General features: G+C 29.8%; 1 protein-coding gene and 2 long non-coding RNA genes across 4 annotated transcripts; 2 read left to right on the top strand and 1 right to left on the bottom strand.

The window, feature by feature from the left end:
* Positions 1-6,171: 6,171 nt before the first annotated feature.
* On the top strand, positions 6,172-16,967 carry LOC143198028 (uncharacterized). Of its 2 annotated transcripts, XM_076406932.1 has the most exons (4): positions 6,172-6,436; positions 6,498-6,986; positions 15,086-15,205; positions 16,440-16,554. In XM_076406932.1, the coding sequence occupies exons 1-3, from the start codon at positions 6,432-6,434 to the stop codon at positions 15,183-15,185; spliced, it is 594 nt and encodes a 197-aa protein (XP_076263047.1). In that variant the 5' UTR covers positions 6,172-6,431; the 3' UTR covers positions 15,186-15,205; positions 16,440-16,554. The 2 variants fall into 2 exon arrangements, with proteins under 2 accessions (XP_076263047.1, XP_076263048.1); XM_076406933.1 differs by lacking the exon at positions 15,086-15,205 and having other exon boundaries at positions 16,440-16,967.
* A 970-nt stretch (positions 16,968-17,937) lies between these two features.
* LOC143198029 (uncharacterized) lies at positions 17,938-18,454 on the bottom strand. The gene is made up of 3 exons (XR_013006134.1): positions 18,315-18,454; positions 18,148-18,258; positions 17,938-18,093 (listed from the first exon to the last, which is right to left on the bottom strand). It is a non-coding gene; the product is annotated as an uncharacterized LOC143198029 (long non-coding RNA).
* Positions 18,455-21,551: 3,097 nt separating this feature from the next.
* On the top strand, positions 21,552-23,756 carry LOC143198030 (uncharacterized). The gene is made up of 5 exons (XR_013006135.1): positions 21,552-21,684; positions 21,879-22,564; positions 22,629-22,847; positions 22,908-23,155; positions 23,360-23,756. It is a non-coding gene; the product is annotated as an uncharacterized LOC143198030 (long non-coding RNA).
* Positions 23,757-24,621: the final 865 nt, after the last annotated feature.

A 24,621-nucleotide genomic window follows, 5' to 3' on the forward strand; every position in this document is an offset into this window, starting at 1 on the left:
CTCCTTTCAATGTACTCTACCACTGATTTAATGCTCCTGACCATTTTATGTCCCATTCTATCCATCTTTGTTACACCCCTGACTCTTCTGAGATATTTCGTTTCATTTCTTTTCTAGTGCTTGTATCTTAGTTGCATCCTTCCATGATAATACCCACGTGTTACAACCAAATGTTAGCTTTGGCGTGAGAAATTGTTTTGAACATCTTCGTTTTAATTTTGCTTGATATTTATTTTTTATTAATGGATTTTCTATTTTAAGAGGAGTACAATTTCATTGTTTTTCTAATTCTGACAGTCATTTCCATCTTCTGCTTTCCATTATTTTTGTTTTCTATACCTAGATATTTAAATTATTAATCATTTATTTGCTTTGTTTTTATATCTTCAATTTTGATATCTATTAATTCTTGCATTCCAAATACTCTTAGCATCATATTCTATCTGTTTAAGATTTTCTGTGGGCATGCTGGACTATCTGATATCTAGTCTGATTTATTATTACATCATTTGCAAAAGCTCCTACTGACATCTCTATTTTTCCACATTTTTATACCTTTTAAGTTTTCACATTTCTATTTTAAATATTATCAAACTAATTTTAATTTTACAATAATGCTAGAGACTACTTCGTGAAAATACCGATTAATAGTTATAAAAATTATTTTATTCTGCAAAGCAATTTTCCTCGTATTCAATATATTTATTCTACTGTATGAGTCCCAACTCACTGTAGTGCATCATCTGTTGTAGCAGTTTATATTTGTAAATTACGTTTTTATTGCATTTACCTCGCAGAGAGGTACGGGAGGAGATATATAATTTATAATAATTTGAATGAGCAGACAGTTGGTATTTTATTTCAATGAAAAAGTATCACTAAATACTTTTTTGAGCTTCTTGAGAGTTGATTAACATACACACCTTGATAAATGGTCTCTTGTCCCAAATTTTTACACCCAATTGGCACAATATTACCTTAATATTACAATAATAATTTTTTAGTTTATTATTTTACTATTTTGTAAACAATTCATGAACAGTATTCCTTTTGCATCACAAATATTTATGGTGGACTTTAGTGGAATATTCCTTAACGGAATTTTTTGTTGTTGTATGTACTCATTGTAGTAATTTCCTCTTCCTTTATACATTCGATTATGTGGGCGTTTCGATGCCAAAGGAAGTCAATCAATCGATATTAACTATCTAGTTAATCAATCCTCAGTCTATTCCTCAATAAACCATATTAACAGATTCAATTGAAATGTTGCTTATGTTCTTATGAAATATAAAATATTAAGATGGCTTCCAAGCTTTAGTTTTACCGTTGGAAAGTATATGGTGCTCCTTAAATTTGCTGTACAACCTAGAATACACAACCATTCTCTCCAGCTATATTATAAAATATCTCAGACAGCATATAATGCTATCAAAATAAGATTGAACGTGGATATCGACTATAAAATATTCTATAAAATATTGAGTATAAAAATGTTTCCAACAACTTTTGTTTTTTACGAAACATTTTATACTGAATAAAATTTGGAGTGTTGATTAGACTTTGTTTGATGTCAAAATTGGCGTTGGCTTGTTGAGGCTTACGGAAACCATATCAGGGAGACGACTGTTATTGCACAACTATTATTATGCCATCGAAGCAACGCTAATGACACTCGGCTGACAAAAAAGTAACCTCATCAACCAAATAGTTGTGGAACGGTAAAATGGGGTTGCTCCTAGCAGCTTTTTATAGACATCAAAAGTATACCACTGTAATTAAGCTTAATTAAAAAAGTTAATGCCGAAACTAATGTTTTGAAAGCAAAGACAAATCGATCTACGAAAAAAGCCACCGAGGCGATGGAGTAAATTCAAGCACCAGTAAGGGAAAATATATGTTGTGATAAATATAAATTTTCTTTAAAAAATCGAATTTCTAAAAGATTCTTACTTGCACTGGAGACTTGCCTTTATTAAATTGTTATATCGTTCCTACAAAGTTATGTCATTAAGCTTTGTGTTTTTACGATTGTGCCATTTTGATGAAGTGTAAACAACTCTTTTTTCAGCTCCGACGATATAGGATTACGATGCCAACAAAACATCATTGGCGTAAAACTTTAGTTTTCTCATTTAAATTACAGAAAACTGATGCTGAAATCCATCGAGTAATGTTGAAGACTAATATGTTGTAGAATTAATATACTCCATACATAAAAATGTTTGAGTTCGGACGTTTGAGCAGATAACTAGATAGTAGCGATGAACAGAAAACTATGAATTGTGGTCCAAGTCCATAGAGGTTTCGTAGACACACCGCAATTCTATAAGAATAATTATTTATTAACAATGATAATATCAAAATATTACCACCCTTGGATAACACTCCAGCAGGGTAGAGACTAAAAAGCAACAAATGTAAAAAACAACATTTGATCTTGTAGTGCCGTAAAGTTTATTTAAAAAACGAGTAGTGTTAGCACGAACATCATTGTTATAAAGACAACAAAAAATACAATAAAACAATTTATTACGGATCTGGCCAGCTTATTTCGGACAGTCTTTATTATGATTTAAATTTTTTATGAACTATAACACTCATAAATATATATACATTTATATTACGCTAATGGTAGTTAAATTTTACATATTGTATTTATACGAACATATCATTGCAGTTGGATTTATAACTACATCTGTTTTGGAGAGTTACACGAGCCACAGACGTCGTTAAAAAAATTAAAATATATTATAATTAAAAATATTATTTTTAAACAATATTTTACAAAAGTACGGTTTATATATATGTTTTTATTTTAAAGTTTCCTTTTTACCCACGAGGGTTTATCCGGATTGAACCTACTGTTTAACATGGGCTCCGATAATCAAACGGCATTAAGCTTGCCTGGCGAGTCACTAACTTAGAAATCATTCTAGAAGACATCATTTTCCATTTTCTTAGGACAATCACAAATATTATACGACCACAAACATTAAATTTATAACCATGCCCCAGCAGGATTCGAACCCGCGACTATCGCAACAGTAGGTGGACCGTCCTGTCACCTTTACCACTGCGCCAACTAAGCCGGCTACGGTTTATTTGAACTGTACCTACAGGAGAACGTGGACTCCGAACCACAGTCCTCAGCATTAAGCCTACTTACTGGCCAGTGACCAACTTAGATATTATCCCAAAATATTGCGATCTTGCCCAGCCTACTGACATGAGTATTCCTTGTCGGATTTTACATTATTGTCTAGACATTTACAATTAAAATCATCAACATAAAGTATATGTCCCCGCAGGATTCGAACCTGCGACTGTCGCAGCGGTAGGAAGATCGTCCTGTCGCTTTAACCACTGCGGCTACCAGCAGGCAAACTACCATTATTGTTAATAAGTTGTATAAAAATTATTTTTGTAAATTTTTCTAAAAGTATACGTTGTAATAATTGCAAATATTTATTAAAAAATTGAGATATAGATATAAATAATGATGTGGATATTGAATTTATATGGTGGTACAATGTTAAATATTTTCTTTTAAAATCAAATGGCCCAGATATTATAAAATGTTATACTGGGATGTCTTCCCTTGGTGATAAAAAATATGCTCTTTATAAAATATTCCCTTTAGTTTAAACCAATCCTCTAACAGCACTGAAATTATTTCTTAGCTATCCTACCCAATAATAGAGAGTATTAACTTCATAACTGAAATCGTCTTCAGCTGACATTTCCTCTTGCTTATATCGTCGATTTTAAAATACATCTCTGGACTAGAAATTACTTAAGAATTTAATTTTTTGTGTAAAATATAGTAATATTAAGATGTCCTAAAGCATTATCCCGGTGCAAGATATTCGTCTGTTCTAGGCAAAAGTATGAAAACAATATGATGATCTTACTATAATATAATGTGTATAAGGCAATATATAACAATACTCAAATCTGTTATTAACAATAACATAATAAAATTATGAGCATACATAATTTAAAAAGCGTTGCCTTTACCGTTAAATGTAACATTTGAACATATTTTACATTGACCTATTTGGAAAATAATGACTAAGCTGTATAACCATGTAATCTATATTACTACAGTGATTAAAAACTTTAATAATTTTATGTCTCCCTAGAATGTCTTCAAAATTTTCATTGAAAGTCGATTCTGCAAGTTTAAACATCCTCAGATAAATGTGTTGACGCGTGAAGTAACAAAAACTAATATTAACAGGTCTCACAAAGGTTCTTGTCTGTATTGATAGGACATTTAAATAAAAAAAAATATCTAACTGGAAATTAGATGAAAATATATAATATTAATTTGTTTTAACAATAGCAAGCCCAAACCTTGAATTTACAAATACCATTTCAACTTCTATATTCCTGTAGCTGTTTAACCTAAAATAACGTAAAAAACGGTTTGTTCATATTCTAACAGTTCTGTTGTACTTGCATTAATACACAAGCAATGCGAGTACAGCAGTATGTATTTCCCAAATTGTTATAAAATTATTCTACTTAAGCTAAAGTTAAGAATACACTTATACATTAAACAAGTTCGTGTAGTTTCTTTGGATTTCCTGGGTGTTGTCCAGTAGCTATATTGCTTCCACGTTGCTGTAATTTAGTAACGTTATTTTATGTTTTAGGGAGAAGTCTTGGATCACTTCGAATATCCATTTGATTTCGAGGTTATCGTGCAGCTCTTCGTTGGTTTTTATTTAATTTTGTTTTAGGCGCGTTGGATTACTAGTTGGTTTGATGTTTAAGTGCAACCTCTTTATTTGGCCTCATAGGTCCAAATTGGTTTTATGATTGATTGATAAACCAAACTCTTTCATTTTAGGTCAAGTTGAGAATGTATTACGACTAACCAGTACAGTTGCTTGACTTTGAGTCTAATCTACCCTGCTTTTTATTTAATATGATGTTTCCAATATCACCTATCATAGAGTTGTATTTCGAATTATTTAGCTGATTCTGCTTGAGGAATCGGGAATCCTTCAAGTGATATAATTAAGTAACTAAATAACAAAAAGATTTAAATTAATGGATTAAATCAATCAAATAAAGCGGAACATTCGAGACTGTCTGGATACTTCTGGATATAAGAAAATAACTTCGAATAGTTATTCAAATAACATATATAAAAATTAGGTTTTATAGAGTTAACTACTAAGCACTAACTGTACAGAATATAAACTCATCATATATTATATATTCTCGTAAAAAATATCAAAAAATAATGTTTTGTTACTAGATGCTTGCATGTATTCTGATTATATTTAAGTTTAAAAAGGTTTTTATTTAGACAAATTAGTTCAACGGATTGTACATGGGAATAATCAAAATGATTTATATTGTGATATTTTAATACATTGTACAACTGTACTACCCATCTTTCTAGCAACATGGCAATACCGAGAATGATACAATCAAGACTATGATATTAATTTGGCAGCGAACCAATCATCGAACATTTTGAAACAAAATGCCAGCCAAGTGATGCGGCATCAATCTAAGCAAGCGATGATCAGGTGTACTGTCTCGTGAGAACGCTGAGTGCGCCAAAACTTCCAATTCGAGCTGCAACACTTCTGTAATACCCTTCACAACTCTTGCAATATATCATCGAAGGTTGTCGTGCAAAACTTTTCGTGTGTTACTCCCTATTATCGGCATTTTTTGCAACAATAATAGGTCTATTGAAAAATCCCCGGCCTGGCAGATAGATAGCTCTACTAGAATTAAATCCTAGTAGAAATTTTATAAAGTTTCAACTTGTATAAAATGAGACCTGTAAAATTCTAAATTTATGTTTGTGATTGTTTAAAATTTGTAATTGTCCTAGGCAAGAGTGCAAAATCCGATAAGGAAAAAGATCCCAGTCACGCCAGTAACCAGACTGGGTAAGACCGGATATCTTCTGGAATTATTTCTAAGTTGGTTACTCGGCAATCGGTAGGCTTCATGCTGAGGACCGTGGTTCGGATTCTACCAGTAGGTCCAATCCAGATAAACCCTGATTGGTAAAAAGGAAACTTTAAAATATAAAATAAATAAATAACGAGTAGACCCCAGCGGACCGCCCCTGGATGTCGTACATAAACTCTAAAAGAAAACTAATTAACATCGCACATATTCACAAACACCTCTTAGTTTATTTTAAGTTTTTGTAGAGAATAGTGCGGACTCGCACATCTTCCACGGTTTAAATATAACAAGAACTGTCTAAAAATACGATTTGGCACGCGGGGATTATTGTGAATTTCAAAAAGGATACCATCGAACAGATGTAAACATTTATTGTTAACCGTTATATATGCAATCGTCCGCCGATCGCTCTAACCGTAACCGTTTGTGCCTGTGTGCGTGATATAAAATGTATTGGACATTATCCTCGATATAGTTCAATTAAAATGAGGTAGGTCTCACCGATCCCCAATAATAAAAATAAAATAACCCCATTTCCGTTGATTCCTAAGGTGCACAGTCTTATATGGAGTCGCATTGGTATGTGTCTTCGTCGTGGTCGATGTACGAGCTGATCGAAGATGGAAGAACGATCTGGACATCGAGAAACGAACGACCTTCAACGCCCAAAGACGAGACGATCGATTCTCGAAGAAGAACATCGACAACAAGAAGGACGAGAATCAAACGGGTGCCAGATATGGAAAGGTGGATCAACCGAAACGCTTCATCGGTAGGATAGAGCACGGCAAGGTAATGGTGTTACGAAAGAAGCCGCCTAGCAGTGAAGAAGACCACAGGGAGAGTGTCTGTCGAAAAATAAAAGGAAACGCCGTTGATTGTAGTGGTAAAACTGATAAGGACAGCAGTTCGAGCGAGGAAACGAAGCCCAAGAAGAAGATCAAATACAGTATTAAGTTCAAACATGAAAAACAAAAGAAACAGGAATTTAATGGTGATAACGCTATCCTCCGATTACACAAGAACGATCGCAAATATGGGTAAGTTGCGTGTGTTGATATCATACAATTCAAATAGATAGAAAATATTAATGATGTTTACTCAAATATTATTAATTTGTTGGAATTCGAATTTTATATATGATATTTGAATCGATGCCAACTAACAAAAATATTTATCAGTACTAATAATATTTCCTATTATCGATTATCTAATAGCTAATTAATGTTCTAATGTTCTAGTTAATAATATTAGATACATTATTAAAAAAAAGTATCATAAATCTTTGTGAAAAACCACAAATAGTTAACACATTTTCAAATATCTTGTAAGAATGAAAATACTGTTAAACTAAACTATATATCGTAACAGGATAAGCCTATAAATTATCTTTATTGAAAAAAATTATTGACTGGACTAAACAACTTCTGTTGATCCTAATATTGAACTTAATGTTCCTAATATAACAGGTCAATTGAAAAGTCCCCGACCTATCACAGTAAAACAAATTTTTTTGGCAAAATTAGTTTTTCTTATTCAACATACTTCCCTTCAAGAGTGATACACTGATTATAACGACCCTCCAACTTTTCGATATCATATTTGTAGTTCGATCTGTCCTTTGCTTCGAAATAGGCCTCAGTTTCGGCGATCACCTCTTCATTCAACGAAAATTTCTTCCTAACGAGCATTCTTTTGAGATTTGAGAACAGGAAATAGTCGCTGGGAGCCCGATCTGAAGAATACAATCTCAAACTCATCTCAATGAAGAAGCATGGAGTGTTATGTTGATGTTTATTAATGTCATCTTATATAAGTATTTCATTTATAGTTTAACTAATTATACAATATAAAGATATTTCTACGTACTCTAACCAATAATGCTATTTTTATGGAAAATACAGGGCTGAAATGATTTTATAAATATAGATATCATGACATCGTCTTAATTAAATTTAAAAATGTAATTTTCATTACTACAAAAACACATTTTATTGTAAAATGCATTACAGTAAATGTTTATTTTTAATTTATCTATTACATTGTTACTAATCGTTGCCGACTAACCTAATAATGTAATAATATTTATGTATTAACACTCTTTTTATATTAAATGCATCTCACTATACTACATTACACAAGATCAAACACATTATGAATGAGAATGGAGTCTGTTCTCATGTCTCGTTGCAATTATCTTGATATCCTGAGTGACAGTCGGTATGTGAAGGTATCAGTGTACGTAATCGACCCTATCGGTGCATCTACAATACTGTACATGCCTTATGTATTTGTATGTAAATAATACATTTTTTAATAATTGGTAATTGTTACTAATAAATTACGCATAAATTAGTTACTGACTAAATAAATAATTTAATATTTAAACCACAATATCTACTAAAATATTAATATATTTTACAATTCATAAATACCCTATTCAATCAATAAGATACACAAAAATATAAACAAGAATAGTGTGAAGAAATCAACTTATAGCTGCTCGATACGTCTTCTATCCGAAAGGGCGATGTCACCACAAAAACCTATAAGAAATTCGTTCACCTTTCATACGACTGATATGTCCAAACCATCGCAATTTTTGTCTCGGGATTTGTTCCTCAACTGTGCTCTGATTGTCGTAAAGTAATTGAATGCCTTCATTTCTAATACAATCTTGGAAGGAAACATGTAGAATGTCTTAAGCATCGCATTTGAAAGATCTCAAGCTTACAGATATCAGATTGTAGCAGTATCCACGTCTCAGAACCATACAGAAGAATTTAAAAATAAACGTTAGAAAGAGTCGAATTTTAGTCATGATTATAGTACTTCCTCTTTTCCAGGCACACTATATTAGAGTAACAGAAGTATTTACAACTTGGAAAAGATAGAAAGACTACTAATTTTATGTATATATATATAGATTTTGTGTGTGAATATAATTTTGGCTGTAAGATTATTTTGAAGAAAAAAGATCTTTTTTTAAAGAGCTTTTAATTTTTTTTTACTCCAATGGCACGTTAACCAGGTATAATACTAGTTTTTCCGCTATACTACCTCTAAGATATATTTGCTAAAATATTTTTGATATTTAAAGAACTGAATTTGAAATTCACTAAAAATCAACGATTAAGAATTGATTCGTGCACTTAAAACACTTAAAATGATCTAAACGATAGGTAGTTAATTGCAACTGTATAAATATATTGGAAACAATTATCCTGTGAAACGTTTATTGATTTGTGACCTGTGGAAAAACTTTATCAAAAAGTCTCATTTCACCCGTCATATTCACCAAATGTTGCTACTCGAATATTCCATATATTCATAGAATGTATCCAAAAACAAAGAGTCCTTCTAAAGCGAGATTAGTTTATTTTATGGACAACATTTTGAATAATACATCTCTATGAATATCAAATAAATTTGCCACAAATTGCACCAACTATTGTAACATATTTATTATTTTATTATTTTAAAGTTTATATTATAAATCACAGTTCCATACGGTATGATTGAAACAAAACCGCTACACTAATGTGCCAAAATCAATCGAAGGTTTTCAGAAATATCTATTAATATTCATAATTATTTGCTATTTTAAAACTTTAAACCTAATATATGATTGAATGCTATAATAAAAATATATTTGATATTCAGATTGAATATATGAAAATAAATCCAGGTTTCTTACGTGGAATAATAGTGATGCAACTCAATAGGGGATTCTTGCGCAAAGTTTTGCTTTGCCCAACATCCAGGGCGCAATAATGGGCCATTTAAGTAATTTCATTGGTCAATTTAAATCTCTATTGTAGGTACCTGTAATAAAAATATTTTGCTGTGAAGACATTTGATTGGCTCATTAGTAATTTTTAATTTTACGTGACACCCTTGACGTCATGTTTAATTGACCAATGAAATTTAAATAAAAAACAATTCTTTCTGAAATAAGTTTATTAAGTAAAATTCAATTAAATATAAATATAATATTTAAAAATAAATAAATATAAATATAATCTGTAAAAATAAATAAATATAATTATAATCTATAACAATAAATATATAATGTAAATTTATCTACAAAATATAAATATAATATAAAAAAAATATATCTATAAAATATATATATATATATTGTATACATATATATAAAACCATAAGTAAAAATTTTTTGCTTATGGTTTGCAAATCAAAATTATCTCCTTTTTCTTTTTTCATATTTGTTTAGTCCCATAAATTTAATATGATCTATCAGAGTTCTATCTTTTAGTTTTCTTATACTAAAAGCAAACTTTGAGTCCTTCCCTCTTAATATTCTGTTCACCTGTTTTATTCAAAAATACACCTTGTTGGCACTTTTAATATTTTATCCAAAAGATTATTATGGAATGTACAACTGAATGGTTTTAAATTTACTTTTTTTAAACATTTGACAAAAATTTTATTATATTATCGACGTGGCAAAATCGCTGAATCAAATAAGACACAACTCAAAGACCTACTGACAGTATCATAAAACAATTTTGTTTCAGTCTATTAATTTATTCATAATTGTATGTAAACAAAAATCACACTTAAGTTCTTTTTTCAAAAGTTTTACTAAATAACCTGAGTACGTATGTACACTACTGTATAACATAAAACTTTGCTCTCATATAAAGGAACATCTGGACTGAAGTTATAGAGTCAAGTAATTAACGGTAAGAATGAGCAGAAAACTGGCCGAATGAATACAAACTTTACCATTACGTTCTGGAGTTTGTTCAAATGTCGATAATACTTGCTTCGAACACCCTGTTTGTGGGCCTGGAACGATGGAAATAGGCCCTACAAATGTAGTAAGACAGTTTAGAATTTAATGGTAATAATTATGAACAGAAATGTGACTGAGTCCTTCAATTTATCTTCTACATCAATATGATTTTGATCCACTTCCATTTGAACAAATTCGGGCTCTTGGTATTATTTTTACAACACGGAGTTGTTCATAAGTACTTAAAGGAAAGTTAAAATGTATTTAAAAAATGTCTGACATGGTATTTCTTAAAGATGGCCGGGTATTTTTTTAACGGAAAACGATGATGCATTTCCTCACTATCTGTGCATCTGGGCATACAACACCTCCTAGAACGAGAACGCATTTCAACTACCCACTTGTATATACTAATAAAATAAAATAATAATTTAATGTATAAACGTTATAAAAACTAACTATACTGTTCTCTATATAAACCATAGAACGAAATGAACCAATCAGATCCCACCACGGCTCTTTTCCCCACAATTTCCTATGCAGTTAAATCTTTATTTCTCTATGGTTTCTTGAGACCCAATAATCTACATTATTATGACTCATTAATTCAGTTCGTATCATTACATTATATTACAGTACTAACTCTTATTTTATAAATATATTTTATAACATACATTACTGCTACATACACAAATAACTATTAGTTTAAGACCAAATATAATAAATATAAAACATAAAAATACACATCAATCGGGTTTATTTATATCTATCCCATTAAAATAGCTTCACTGATTAAAACGACTGTCCGTTTGATTTTCCTTTATACATAGAGAGCTATAACTCAAAAGCAATTAAAGTTAAAATAAATTATGAGTAATATGACTCTGTGCATTTGCTTCATACCCGCTAATAATGCAATATATATTTAGGAAAATAATCCGTATATGAAAAATGTATTCAACATATTTAGATCCTAATTTGTAGCCACTTCGGTTGTTGTAATTTTGGGAATGTATGCGTTTCTTTCTATTGAAAATAGAAACGATGTTCTAGATTATCCGAATGCATCTTGGCTTCCTGGTAAATTTGTCGTTTGTTTGTCATGTTTTGCGTTTCCAACTAGATTTTTTTTTAGAAAAAGCCTTGTAATATTTACAGGAATAGAAAGGAAATAGGATTCATTCGAAAAAGTCAATCGAGACCATAACAGACCACTATAGAGCTTCCGTTATGCTTATGTTTTTATTATCAGTTTTATCTAGATGCCGTTACATATAAAATATCTACAATAATTAGAGTAAGAGAGGCAACAAATATAAAATTGTGCTGGGATAATTTTCCTTTCAAGCTTGTAATAGTACAGCAAATTATAATTATTGTAAATAAATTAGGTTAGAAACATTTTGGCCAAGCATCTAAAAATATTTTATGTTAGCTTTTGAAAAGAATAATATTTCGGCGAATTATCCTAAACATGGCTAAACAAATATGACTTATTCCCAGATGAATCCCAGTGAAATCATCATCTGATCAGTTTTTCAGTGAAATAACTTGTTTTCACATATCTATCACATTTATTTCAGTTAAGTTACTTGAAAATGTCAATTTCTCGCACTCTCGAATTAATTTTGTTTTAGGTTTATCGTTAAGTTTAGTTTTAAAATGCACCCGCCCACTACCACAATTTCAGAGGTTTAATGAAAAATTTTCTCAGCTTATGTCCATTTAAGTTATATGTATATAAGTTATGAAATGTGAAGAGTTTAAAACAACAAAAACAAAAATTTACTTGAAGCTTTTTTATGCATTCTTCTATCGTATTGGAGTTAAAAAATGATAAAACAATTTCGCCCAATTATGGCTGTTCGTAAAAACCAAACATCTTTTACCCTTTCTTTTCACATTACCGAATGTTTTAAAAATAGTAAAAACCCAAGTTTAATACGACAGAAGACTATATAGAAAAAATAATTTCGAGGAAAACGCACTTAAAGTTTTTATATGCTGCGTTACTAAAACCGCTATATCTCCGAAAATAATTTGTTTATATTACAGATAGTTTTTAAAAATCCTCTTAAACGTAAATTTCTAGACTAGAATATCGCCATAATAATGTAAAGTTGGTTTCAAAAAAAGCTTGAGAAAATCACTTGGTTCAGTTTTCCGCCCAGAATTTTCGCCTTAACGCATAGATGGCGCTAGTTTGATTGCTTTCACCGTTTTTTCATTTAGTACTAACGTTCAAAAGAAAACTATTAAAATTTCATAATGTTCTACTCATAAGTTTGTAAGTTATTGTACTAAGAGTGGCATTACTTTAGTTATTTTCAAAACAATGGAATAAAAACAATTTCGTGTTTCGTTTAATTTGAATCTATTATAAATAACATAAAACTTCCAGATATATTACACAAAACAATTTCAATCCGGCTTGGTAAAGGCGATGGGACTGTCCTCCTAATGTTGTTAGGTGTACTGTAAAATTTGTGAATGTTCTAGGCAAGAGTGTAAAATCCGACAAGGAAAATAATCCCAGTCACGCCAGTAACCAGGCTGGGTAAGACCGGATGTCTTCTGGGATGATTTCTAAAGTTGGTTACTCGCCAGTCGGTAGGCTTAATGCTGCGGACCGTGGTTCGCAGCCCACGTTATTAAACTTTAGGCCCAGTCCAGATAAACCCATAGTTGGTAAAAGGAGACTTTAAAATCTATTAAAAAAAAACAATTTCAAAGACAATATCAGGAACAATCTTAAAAAGTTAAACTCGTAAAACATTATTGGAATTCCATATAATGCATGAATGTCGTTTTGAACGATTTACCAAGTAATATTCATAGTTTTACTTTGTATTATATCCTTTGAACCTCTAACAAGTGACAAGCACTTCAAAGGGTAATTTAAAAAAACAATTAAAAGGCAGTTCGGAGTGGCGTTTATATTTCGTATAGCTTGGTTTTTTTTTCAAAATATATATTCACTTCAACAAAAATGTTTTTGATATTATTCTCCACCATCAAATCTGTGATGATTCATTTTCAGTAGTAACGAATTGGCTAAAGATACTGGCTCCTACCCTAATAAGTAAAAATAATCAAGATTTTTTAAATTTTATTAAACATTTATTAATTTAATTATCAAAATATATAATAAATTCTTTAAGAATAGATACAGTGCTTCTTCGACATTTCAATCCTCATAATATATCTAATTACATCACAAAAATCTATCGTTAAAATCAGTGAATCAAAGTAGGGATGACGAAAAAATATATATCGATATTCTTTTTGACCGATATTTTTCGATTTTGTTTAAATATAATATATACAATCAAATATATAAGAACAAAATTATGAAAAAATTTTGGTACTTAATTTTAAATATTTTTCGATACTTAATTTTCAATATTTATTAAAAATATCAATGTTTTTAAATATTTCAAAAATACCTAGTCTTTTTAGCCCATATGCCATTTTTTTCCGAATTTTTTTTAAATATCGAAATTTTTCCTGCCTATTGTAAACAAAATATTGATATATTTTAAAATATGTCGATATTTTTTATCCACCGATATATAAGGATGATTTGTTATAAATATCGAAATAAATTTTTATTTCTCCACGACCAACATCCCTAAGTCAATATTCAATATCCAGCTTACACATAATTCAAGCCACTTCCACTCCACTTCTGATTCTTCGTTGAGGGAAATTAAACTGAAAAATATTACAAGCACAAACCACAACAGGGATGTACTTTATATTTGTAGTTGTAATTGTAAAAGTTGTGCTGAATGTGAGAATGAAATAGTGATTGGAGAAAAAACTTTTTTTAATTCAGAATATGGCCCAGATTTTCATATCATACTAAAGTAGGTGTTTCGAAATTGATGTAACTTACCAATATGCCAAACTCTCTTAATGATGAGTTGTGAAATTGCATAGTCAGGTTTTGAGCTTCAGAATTCATGATTTTTCCAGAAAAGTGGTAAAAGTTCATCAATTAAAATATCATATTAATGTTTAAAATTTAATAGAAAAACGAAATTACTTTTTCACGAATCCATTAAAACTAAAAGATTAACGATGTATAACATTAAGATATTTAACCTAATACTTATATGATCTGACTAGTAGTACTAGTACTAATATGATCTGACACAAATAAGACATCAGTGTTGATAAACCCACATGGTTTCTGTAGTGTAGCCCATGTTGAATTCAGTGATACCTAAATCCTTTTCTACTTTGCAACTGATCTACTCTGTTATATCACATAAATTGAACTTGTTTATCAGTAGTTTTCTATCTATTTGTTTTCTATTGTTTTTATAGTGTGACATTATAGCTCAAACCAATCTTAATACATCTAAATGTTTTCAGGCTGTTGAATTACGTTAGATGCCTCAAGACAGAGGGTAAAGAAACGCATATAAATCACGTGTGCGTTGGAAAATATTTCTTTTACAAATATTTTACTTAAAGTACATCGATTTCTCTCCGGTACGAATACTAACAAACCAATATCATCTTTTGTTCTATTTTTACATCTCATTCCATTACACATAATGCTTTTTGAGCGAATGAAGCTGTTCTCTATTAATTTTATTTCCAATGCGTAGATATTGGAAAAAACAGCACTACTGCCTTGCAAATTAAACGATGCTAAACTTTTTTCACGTATTGTTTAGACATTCTTTTGCGATATCATATATTCAGTAAACTAGATTGAATCATCATGAAATAAATTTGGTTTAATGGTTATTGATCACTGAAATAGAAAAACCAATTAAGGTTTTTTAATTTATAATTTGTTTATAATATTTATAATACAATGAATTAATTTTGAGGTATACAGATGATATAACTAAAACCATATCATCAATACTTTTACATCTATATTTATGGCAAAACATCTTCTTTATTAGATATTACTTTTTATAATGTAGGAGAAAAAGTTTTTTCGATTTTCTTATATGAATATCAGACCAAGTGACTTTTACAAGCCTCGTTTCAAGCCACCTCTACACCAAGAGAGTTTTGTAGAGACCGGAACAAAAGATATTCTGTGCATCTCCGAGCTCTAGCGAGTTGCCTTAAAACTTCAGCTAAACTCTTTCAATTTTTGCCCAGTCACTAAAGGAGTGTGACCTCTAATGTTGTCATCATGAAAGATATGCCTTTCTCATTAATCAGTTTTGTTTCATTTTAATAGCTTCGATTGCTTTAATTGTTGACAATAGACCGTCGAATGAATAGTTTTTTATGTTCCAGTACATCATAATGAACTATTCCTTTCTAGTACTAGTAAACACTTAGCATCGCCTTAATTGGCGTCAATGTGAGCTTTACAATCGTTTGTTATAAAAACATTAGACACCACACAATTTTGAATGAGTCAGCATAGCTCAGATATTTTTCCTTTTAGGAAGCTATAGTGTCAGAAAAACCGAAATTACTTTTTCCCCAAACTTATATATAACCGAAATTAATTTGTCAATCCAATATTCCTTCTTTCTTAGTAAATTTTGTCAAACACATTTATAACAATTTAGTATGTTCTTTCTTTCTAATAAATTTGTATAATCTATTGTTGAAATTTTAATGATAAAAAACATATTTATAATATACCAGTAATATCCATTAAAAAATAACAACAAAATAACTGTTATATTTATATTATCATTATTATAATTTATTTCAATAACTGTATTAATATCGATCCTTTTACTTGCAGAAAATTTGATGACGATGATGATTCCAGCGAAGAAGACGATAACCCTATCAAAAAGCCCTTCCATTTCATGGATGACGATGATGATTAAATCCTGAAACAGTCGATTTCAAAAAAATTGTGATACCCTCCTCGTTGTACGACTTTATGTCTCAATTAATAAAATTTTTTATTTAAACTATTCCTAAGTTACAAGAAGTATTAATTTGTTTGTTAATGCTACTTTAACATTATAGAATGATAAAACCAAAATTAATATATTATAATTAAATAATGTGTTTTACTATGCTGTAGTATTCTAGTCTTTTAAATTGTGCCATGAAAAGGGCATAAAATTGTTTTGTAATATTTGTACAAATAAAGTTTCACCCTTAGAAATAGGTAATTAAAATGAGAACAAATATGGTAAGTTATAGGTGATACTTGTATGAATTGTATTGTATTGTTAGTTAAAATTTGACTTTATAGTGGATGTTTGAGAGGCAACCCATTTTCATGGTCTGAATTTGAAATAAATATTATTTATAAATACCTAGTAGTTTTAATTTTATATATAGTCTGAATCATAATTACTTTTTCCCCAAACTTATATATAACCGAAATTAATTTGTCAATCCAATATTCCTTCTTTCTTAGTAAATTTTGTCAAACACATTTATAACAATTTAGTATGTTCTTTCTTTCTAATAAATTTGTATAATCTATTGTTGAAATTTTAATGATAAAAAACATATTTATAATATACCAGTAATATCCATTAAAAAATAACAACAAAATAACTGTTATATTTATATTATCATTATTATAATTTATTTCAATAACTGTATTAATATCGATCCTTTTACTTGCAGAAAATTTGATGACGATGATGATTCCAGCGAAGAAGACGATAACCCTATCAAAAAGCCCTTCCATTTCATGGATGACGATGATGATTAAATCCTGAAACAGTCGATTTCAAAAAAATTGTGATACCCTCCTCGTTGTACGACTTTATGTCTCAATTAATAAAATTTTTTATTTAAACTATTCCTAAGTTACAAGAAGTATTAATTTGTTTGTTAATGCTACTTTAACATTATAGAATGATAAAACCAAAATTAATATATTATAATTAAATAATGTGTTTTACTATGCTGTAGTATTCTAGTCTTTTAAATTGTGCCATGAAAAGGGCATAAAATTGTTTTGTAATATTTGTACAAATAAAGTTTCACCCTTAGAAATAGGTAATTAAAATGAGAACAAATATGGTAAGTTATAGGTGATACTTGTATGAATTGTATTGTATTGTTAGTTAAAATTTGACTTTATAGTGGATGTTTGAGAGGCAACCCATTTTCATGGTCTGAATTTGAAATAAATATTATTTATAAATACCTAGTAGTTTTAATTTTATATATAGTCTGAATCATAATTGAATGAACTAAAATTTTATAAGTCAATTTTGCCTACATCTCCTTACAGGTCGACATAAGTATGAATTATAATAAATACCAAGTAGTGTTTGAAAATAATGTTTATTCCATCAATAAACTTTTTCATGCAATTTTAAATGTTAATAAATTATATATTCGTTACTTGGAAATTCCATATATTTCCAACTGGAATTAAAACTTGGGGTTATTGTCATATACAATTCTGCAAACCATATCTCCTAGAGAGGGTATCTTCTGGTGAATTTATCTGGACTCTGGGTTACTGTACATACTGTTTAATGAAGGTTCGAACCACGGTCCTCGACATTAAGCCAACCGACTGGCCAGTCACCAATTTAGAGCCTAGTTACTGGCGTGACTGGGATTTCTTGTCGGATTTTCCACTGTTGTCCATAAAGACATTTACAATTACAATCACAAACCTAAAGTACATACATACCCCAGCAGGATTCGAACCCGCGACTATCCAAACAGCAGGGAGGCAGTCCTGTCGACTTAACCACTGCACCTCCAATCCGGCTCAACTATATTCTTAATCGTAACCTAACTGTTAATATGGCATAAGAGAATCATCTTAATGAACTCTTATACTTTATCTTCTTAAGCAGAACGTTTAGTGTGGAACAATGGGAGGCCTAATTTAAGATAATACCAACGTCCATCTACTTATTTAAACCACCACAGTATATAAGAATTAAATATCAGAGATTGGGGATTTTAAATTTTACAGAATCTCCAAATTCTGGAAAACTTAAAAAGTAGCTAATGACCAGGACTTTTCTTTACTGTTAGTAACTTATATAAAAAAAAGCGATCTCACCAAATTGACATATTTTTCAAGTGAAAATGAAATTCGATAGAAAACATCTAACATCAATCCTACCGGCCTTAGTGTCAAGAAAGTATTATTCCATTACCAGGATAAAAAAACTATTTATATCTGAAAATCCTTTTAACTGATGGAGTGTTAATCAGAATCAGTTTAAAAATATAATGCCTCAATTTTTAAAGCTATCTTCCAAGAATTGAAGACCATTACATATTCCTTCACCCCTAAATTAAGAATTAAAAAAAATTTAACATAAGACTAATTCCAAAATTAGTATTCCAAATCAGTACCAACTACATACTTTGTCAGATACAATACCAAGAAACAAATACCACAGAGAAAGAGGTCAGTACTGAGGCAGGTTATATAGTAGATGATGATATATCAATCTGAAACCGCAATGCTATTCAGTCAGTACCTCGATATGTATACAGCATACTAAAAAAATAAATGATGATATAGATGGAACACCATTTTGAATGTTGAACAACACACCATACGAACACTTGAGATGCACACTTTTGCAAAATGTCATCAAATAAAAATAACAATATTTAATAGTCAATATGGTTCTAAATATAAAAGAAAGACATACCTTTCCAATTAAATTAACATCAGTTAGTTACAATACTTCTATGCAAGCTCAGTTTAAAATAATTACTGCATGAGGCCAGGTGAAAATGAGTTTCCATTGACAAATTGTTAGAGCCCAATTCATGCTAAAACTGTTTCAAATTTAAATTAGTGTAAATTTAAATGAAATTATAGCAAACTGAATCCATGATATTGCCAAGCTAAGACTACTGCTACCAAATATTATAGATTAATTATCACATATTAGTTATTTTAGTATGTATTGAATAATTATCATATTATCCCATCAGTATAACAAATGTTTGCTCGAATTACATTCTTAGATATTAATTCTTAGATACCAGAAAATTTCTGATATATTATATGGCCCATAAAAGGTATAATGCTATTAATGGTTTATAGTGAAGCTAAAAGTAAATTTCCATTGCGTATTACTTATACACTTCACCCATACCATAATAAAATAAACTTGATTGTTTGTCTCCTCTGGTTACTTCTAAAAAAAATGTTTCATTTCTTTTATTTCTTAAATATAAAAGCAAAAACTATTCAGTCAAGAAATACAGATTGTAATATAGAAATATAATAACACCTCTTGGATTAAGCTAAAAATAATTTGTATTTATTCTAGAATAACTTACCTATATAATAATATTAAAATATAATAATTTAGTTATTTTACCACCTTGATTACACATTCTCATAAAACTATGTATTGTTTAAATATTCTTTGGAAATTAGTTAGAAGAGATTCATTAATATAAAAATTATCCAAAAACGATGTTAAAATTTTACATAATCCTTGATTTGAAGTAATTAGGATTCTCCTCTAGATGTCATTATTATATTATCGATGCGATTGATTCCTGTATAAAAAAAATATTTTAGGCTACTGTAAGTTAAATTATTATGTAACATAAAAAAATTTATATTTGAAGAAATAATGAAATAAAAGTTAACAATGCAAAAGCTTAATGTATACTATTAAATATTGATAATTAAACTTGTCTCTCCGGGTATGACCGACATCTATTAGATAATCTAGTCAGTTTAAGTGAAGACAACTGTAGAATGTTGAGTATAATTATTTATAATTCTAATGAGTTTAATTTGTGTTTAGCACTGTTATTAATGAACACTATAAATATATCTTACACATTAGAAATAATTATTAGAAATTAAAATTATATTTCATAACGAGAAAATAACTTGTACAAATTAGAAATTTAGTACTAAATATTAATTAAATAAGATTACTTTAGAAATAATGTTCATTTCATTCACACAGAAACCATAACAAGTAAATGAATTCCATTATATATAAAAACTCTAATTTATAAATTCTAAAAAATCATATAAATGCATTGTTATTTTATAAAGTGAATCTGTAGAACAGGTGACACATACAACTGATTTAATTATAAGTTTAAAAGTAAACAATAAAAAAGACAGCTTAGTTAAAATAGTTAGATAAATTAGATATAATATACCATATCAAACTTAAAACTTATTATTCTTATTTATTTCTGTCTTTTTGATAAATATCCATACTTTAATATGTTAATATATTTTATTTATTTAATACATTTAATTAACAATTGATACTCAATGTTTATCTATTATCCATTAAATCACTGATATATAGTAAGTAAATATTTACAAAGTTTGAATATGTTGAATATTAAACATATATTTTATTAATACTTTCATGTAATTTTCATTTTTTCTAAAAAATCTTAAATATTTTTGAATATTTAATGAATATAACGAATAGATTTTTTTTAATAATATATTATAAATTTATATTTAAATTCGATATGTAAAATTATTTGTACGCCCCTGAATAAAAATTCAAAATGTGTTCAAAATAACATAGTTAACTTGAAATATTCTTAAGGCAGTTTCATAAAAAAACGCATATTTGTCGTTTGTTTATAAAAAGTAGTGTGCGTTGATTTTAACAACCCTATGATTTGCGCAGTGTGTTGCCGTTATGCATTTTATTTTGATCTTTATACATAAACAATTTGATCTAAACAAATTAAATATGAATTCGTATTAAACAATATTTAACGTGTTTATACTACAAGTTTTTAGTTTAATATTAACGCAATTCAATATATCTTAAAACGCAAATCAAAAATTTGCTTGGTCATACAAAAATTAAAAATAATCATCTCTTCCGGATTCATGACAACGGCGCATTCCGGTTTGCGAATTTGAAGAGAACTTCCTATCTGTTCATTATGGTTGTACGAGCGGTGCCATCCGTTGTGGCTCGACGCCGTCGCTCTATGCAACTATGCTTTTTTCTTTAAAATGCAGTGATTCTGACCGTATTCGCTATTTATTTTGTTCTACGATGATTTGCTGTGCTCCATAACGGGTAAGTAGAAAATATTTCATAAAAATTAATTTGATTAGTTATTAATAAATTACCCTTACCGTGCACCCGTCACTGAATCGACGCGTCATGGACATGCGTCGAAATTATATCCCACCTTTGCTTAAGTTTTTTTATTTTATATTTACATATATAAACATTATATTATTTATATATATAAATATTTTTATTTTCAGGTACGGGATGAAACTATTATCTTATTACGCGAACTGCGCGTGTGACCTCCTGGGTACGTTAATGTAGCTGACCAGCCTGGATCGTTCTAGTCTTGGTGCACATTACCATTCCCTTGGTAGCAGGCCATTGCAGACTTTGATACGTTGTATGATCGTCCGTTGCTTAGGCAACTTCTAGTTGATCGGCTTGCGGGTCTCCTACAGTTGGGGCCCCGGGAGTTCGATCGATTGATGATGAGGACTAGTATGGGTTGTCATTGGTGGTGGTTCAATAGATCTTTGTTCTTCCTTTTCCGGTGATAATGTGGGACTCGTCGGTCATCAGGTCTAGTCACGCGAGCAATTCGTTGAAGATTTTTGCCCAGGATGTCGGGAGGCCCGTGGTGACCATGCGGATTGTGCATTTTCGTCCCCAGCGTCACGACCCTCGGCGCGGTAAAATCATCCATTGTTTTTTGTTTATTCTTTTCTTGACCGTGAAAATTTTCAAATCAATTCAATTCAAAATCAAAACAGTTTTAGCGTCGGTTCAGTCCTGACAGTGATCAACAAGGTGCCGGTTTGTCGGTGGATATGTATCTCCATCATCTAACCGGCTTCAAGTAGTTCATTGTTTTGGTCTGGGCCAGCGTTGAAGCTTCTTAGCCGGAGCCAGCATATCCCAGTGTCTTCTTCATAAAAGTGAGGTGAGTTTTTCTAATATATTTTTAAATGTGTAACTTTAAAATAACGTTTTCTTCTTTGTTTCAGGACATTTCGCGTACGCAGCGTGTGTGATTAGTGTGTTGGTGATGTGTAGTCCAACCCTCGAGAACAACAGGTTCCCGTCGAACCCGATATCGTGTCATATATTACTATTGTAGGGATCGTTCGAATTCCCAAAAAAACTTCGAGCACTCGATGTGCACTTATTCCGTTAATATTGGGGTAGGACTGAAGCAAACAGGGTGATAGGATATGGTACATAAAGTACGTTATTGTTTTTGCACATTTTATACCTAATATTAATATATTTTTAATTTGTTGCAGATGGAGATACAACTCGCCTGTCGCGTCGCGGTTCCAGGTCAATATAGACGATTTACGATGACTGAATAGCGATGTTTATCGTCTACTAGGTCCAACGTAAACTGTCATATTGCCAACATTTTCGAATGCCTTCTATGCAACATTTGTTTCTTGGAATCGTGTTCGAAAAAGTCCGCAATTGGTACTGACCTGGAACGAACTTGTTGGGGACCACAGCAGGACTACAGCTAACTTCCAGATGTCTAAAGGTATTTACTTTGTTTTATATTAGAAAAATATTATCTATATAATAAAACTGAACAAATGAAAATAAGGAAAAAGTGTCTTAACTTCAGTTCACTAAATTTAAAATTGTTTCAAAATAGTGTAAGATTTATTAATTTATATATTATCATATTTTAATAATCACAGTGTTTTAATAAACCATTATAATATTTTTTCTATTGTTTTAGGTAAGTGGGCGTAGGCATTTATTTGAATCTGAACGCGATTTCTGCGGATAATGTGTAAAGTGGCAATGTTCAAAGTGATGAAATGATTATAGAAGAATAAACCTACAGGTAAAACTAATACAATTATTATTATGTTTTTTTTATAATATACTATGCAAAATGTTGAGATAATTTTAGGAGCAAAAAGATCACATCTGTTGTCTTGTTTTTCTATTTTATATTGTTAGAAAATCAGAGAATAAATATTACTTATATTGAAAATGGAAGAGCCAATCTTGTTCATAGCTGGTAATAGTGTATTTAAATATATTACAGTTCGGTAAGATCGATTATCCTTTAATCATTTGGTTGATTGAAAATATTTAACTATTCTTATGAATATTTTCAGTAATTTTTTTCAGGATATCTGATTTCGAACTGAAAAATAAGGTGAGGGTTCATATTTGATATATTTTATTTTGCTTTTTATATCATCGAAATTATTACTTAATGGTGATCTAATAGTTTTTTGATTTTTACTTTGTGTAGGTATCGGTACAAGACATACGTTATTATGAAGCACCGTTCAACTAATGATATGTGGAATCCCCATTCTAATATATAGTTATAGGAATAACAAGGTAAATACTTTGTATATTATGGTATTAAATTACCAATTAATTAATTTTTATTATTTTATCTTCCAGATATAATGTGGTATCGGCGGCAGGAACACACGGAAAAACATTGAAACCGCAAATGAACGCATTTCTATAATTACCATTTTCTAACATTTTTCTTTATCAATTGCACTTAAAAGAATCGACAGCACGGACATCCATTTAGGTATTTTAAATCTTTTTTCCATTTCTCCCTGCTTCTTTCAATTCATACGTTCAGAGGTATCGCATATTTCAACTTTGTTAAATAACTGCCTAAAAATTACCGAAATTCAATAAATTAAGTAATTTATTTGAACAAACTGGTGACATTTGTCCATTTCTTGTCATTTTTTCAATATTTTTTTACCATTCTTTGTTTATCTATTCATCAGATTCTCAGCAAAAATTGTTTTAGATTGCTAAGTGTGACACTATTGTATATTCTGATGCGTTTTATAGATTGTCAGCAATGACAATAATTTCTATTTTATATTTCTATGATTCCTGTGAACTCTCAGTCTCTCATTCTGAGCAAAGAAATATATCTTATTTTGTATTTCATATTAATCACTAAACTTAAATTCTCCTACATTGTTAATACATGTATTCTTTATTGATTGC

This window comes from Rhynchophorus ferrugineus, unplaced genomic scaffold (genome assembly GCF_030347505.1).
Source record: "Rhynchophorus ferrugineus isolate W39M unplaced genomic scaffold, kcgeb_rfMv2 rfM6, whole genome shotgun sequence".
NCBI classification, from domain to species: Eukaryota; Metazoa; Arthropoda; class Insecta; order Coleoptera; family Curculionidae; genus Rhynchophorus; species Rhynchophorus ferrugineus.

Excerpts from the sequence above, each read along its gene's own strand:
- LOC143198028 (XM_076406932.1), top strand. Across the intron at positions 6,987-15,085 it reads AAGAACGATCGCAAATATGG|GCTGTTGAATTACGTTAGAT; the intron begins GTAAGTTGCGTG and ends AAATGTTTTCAG.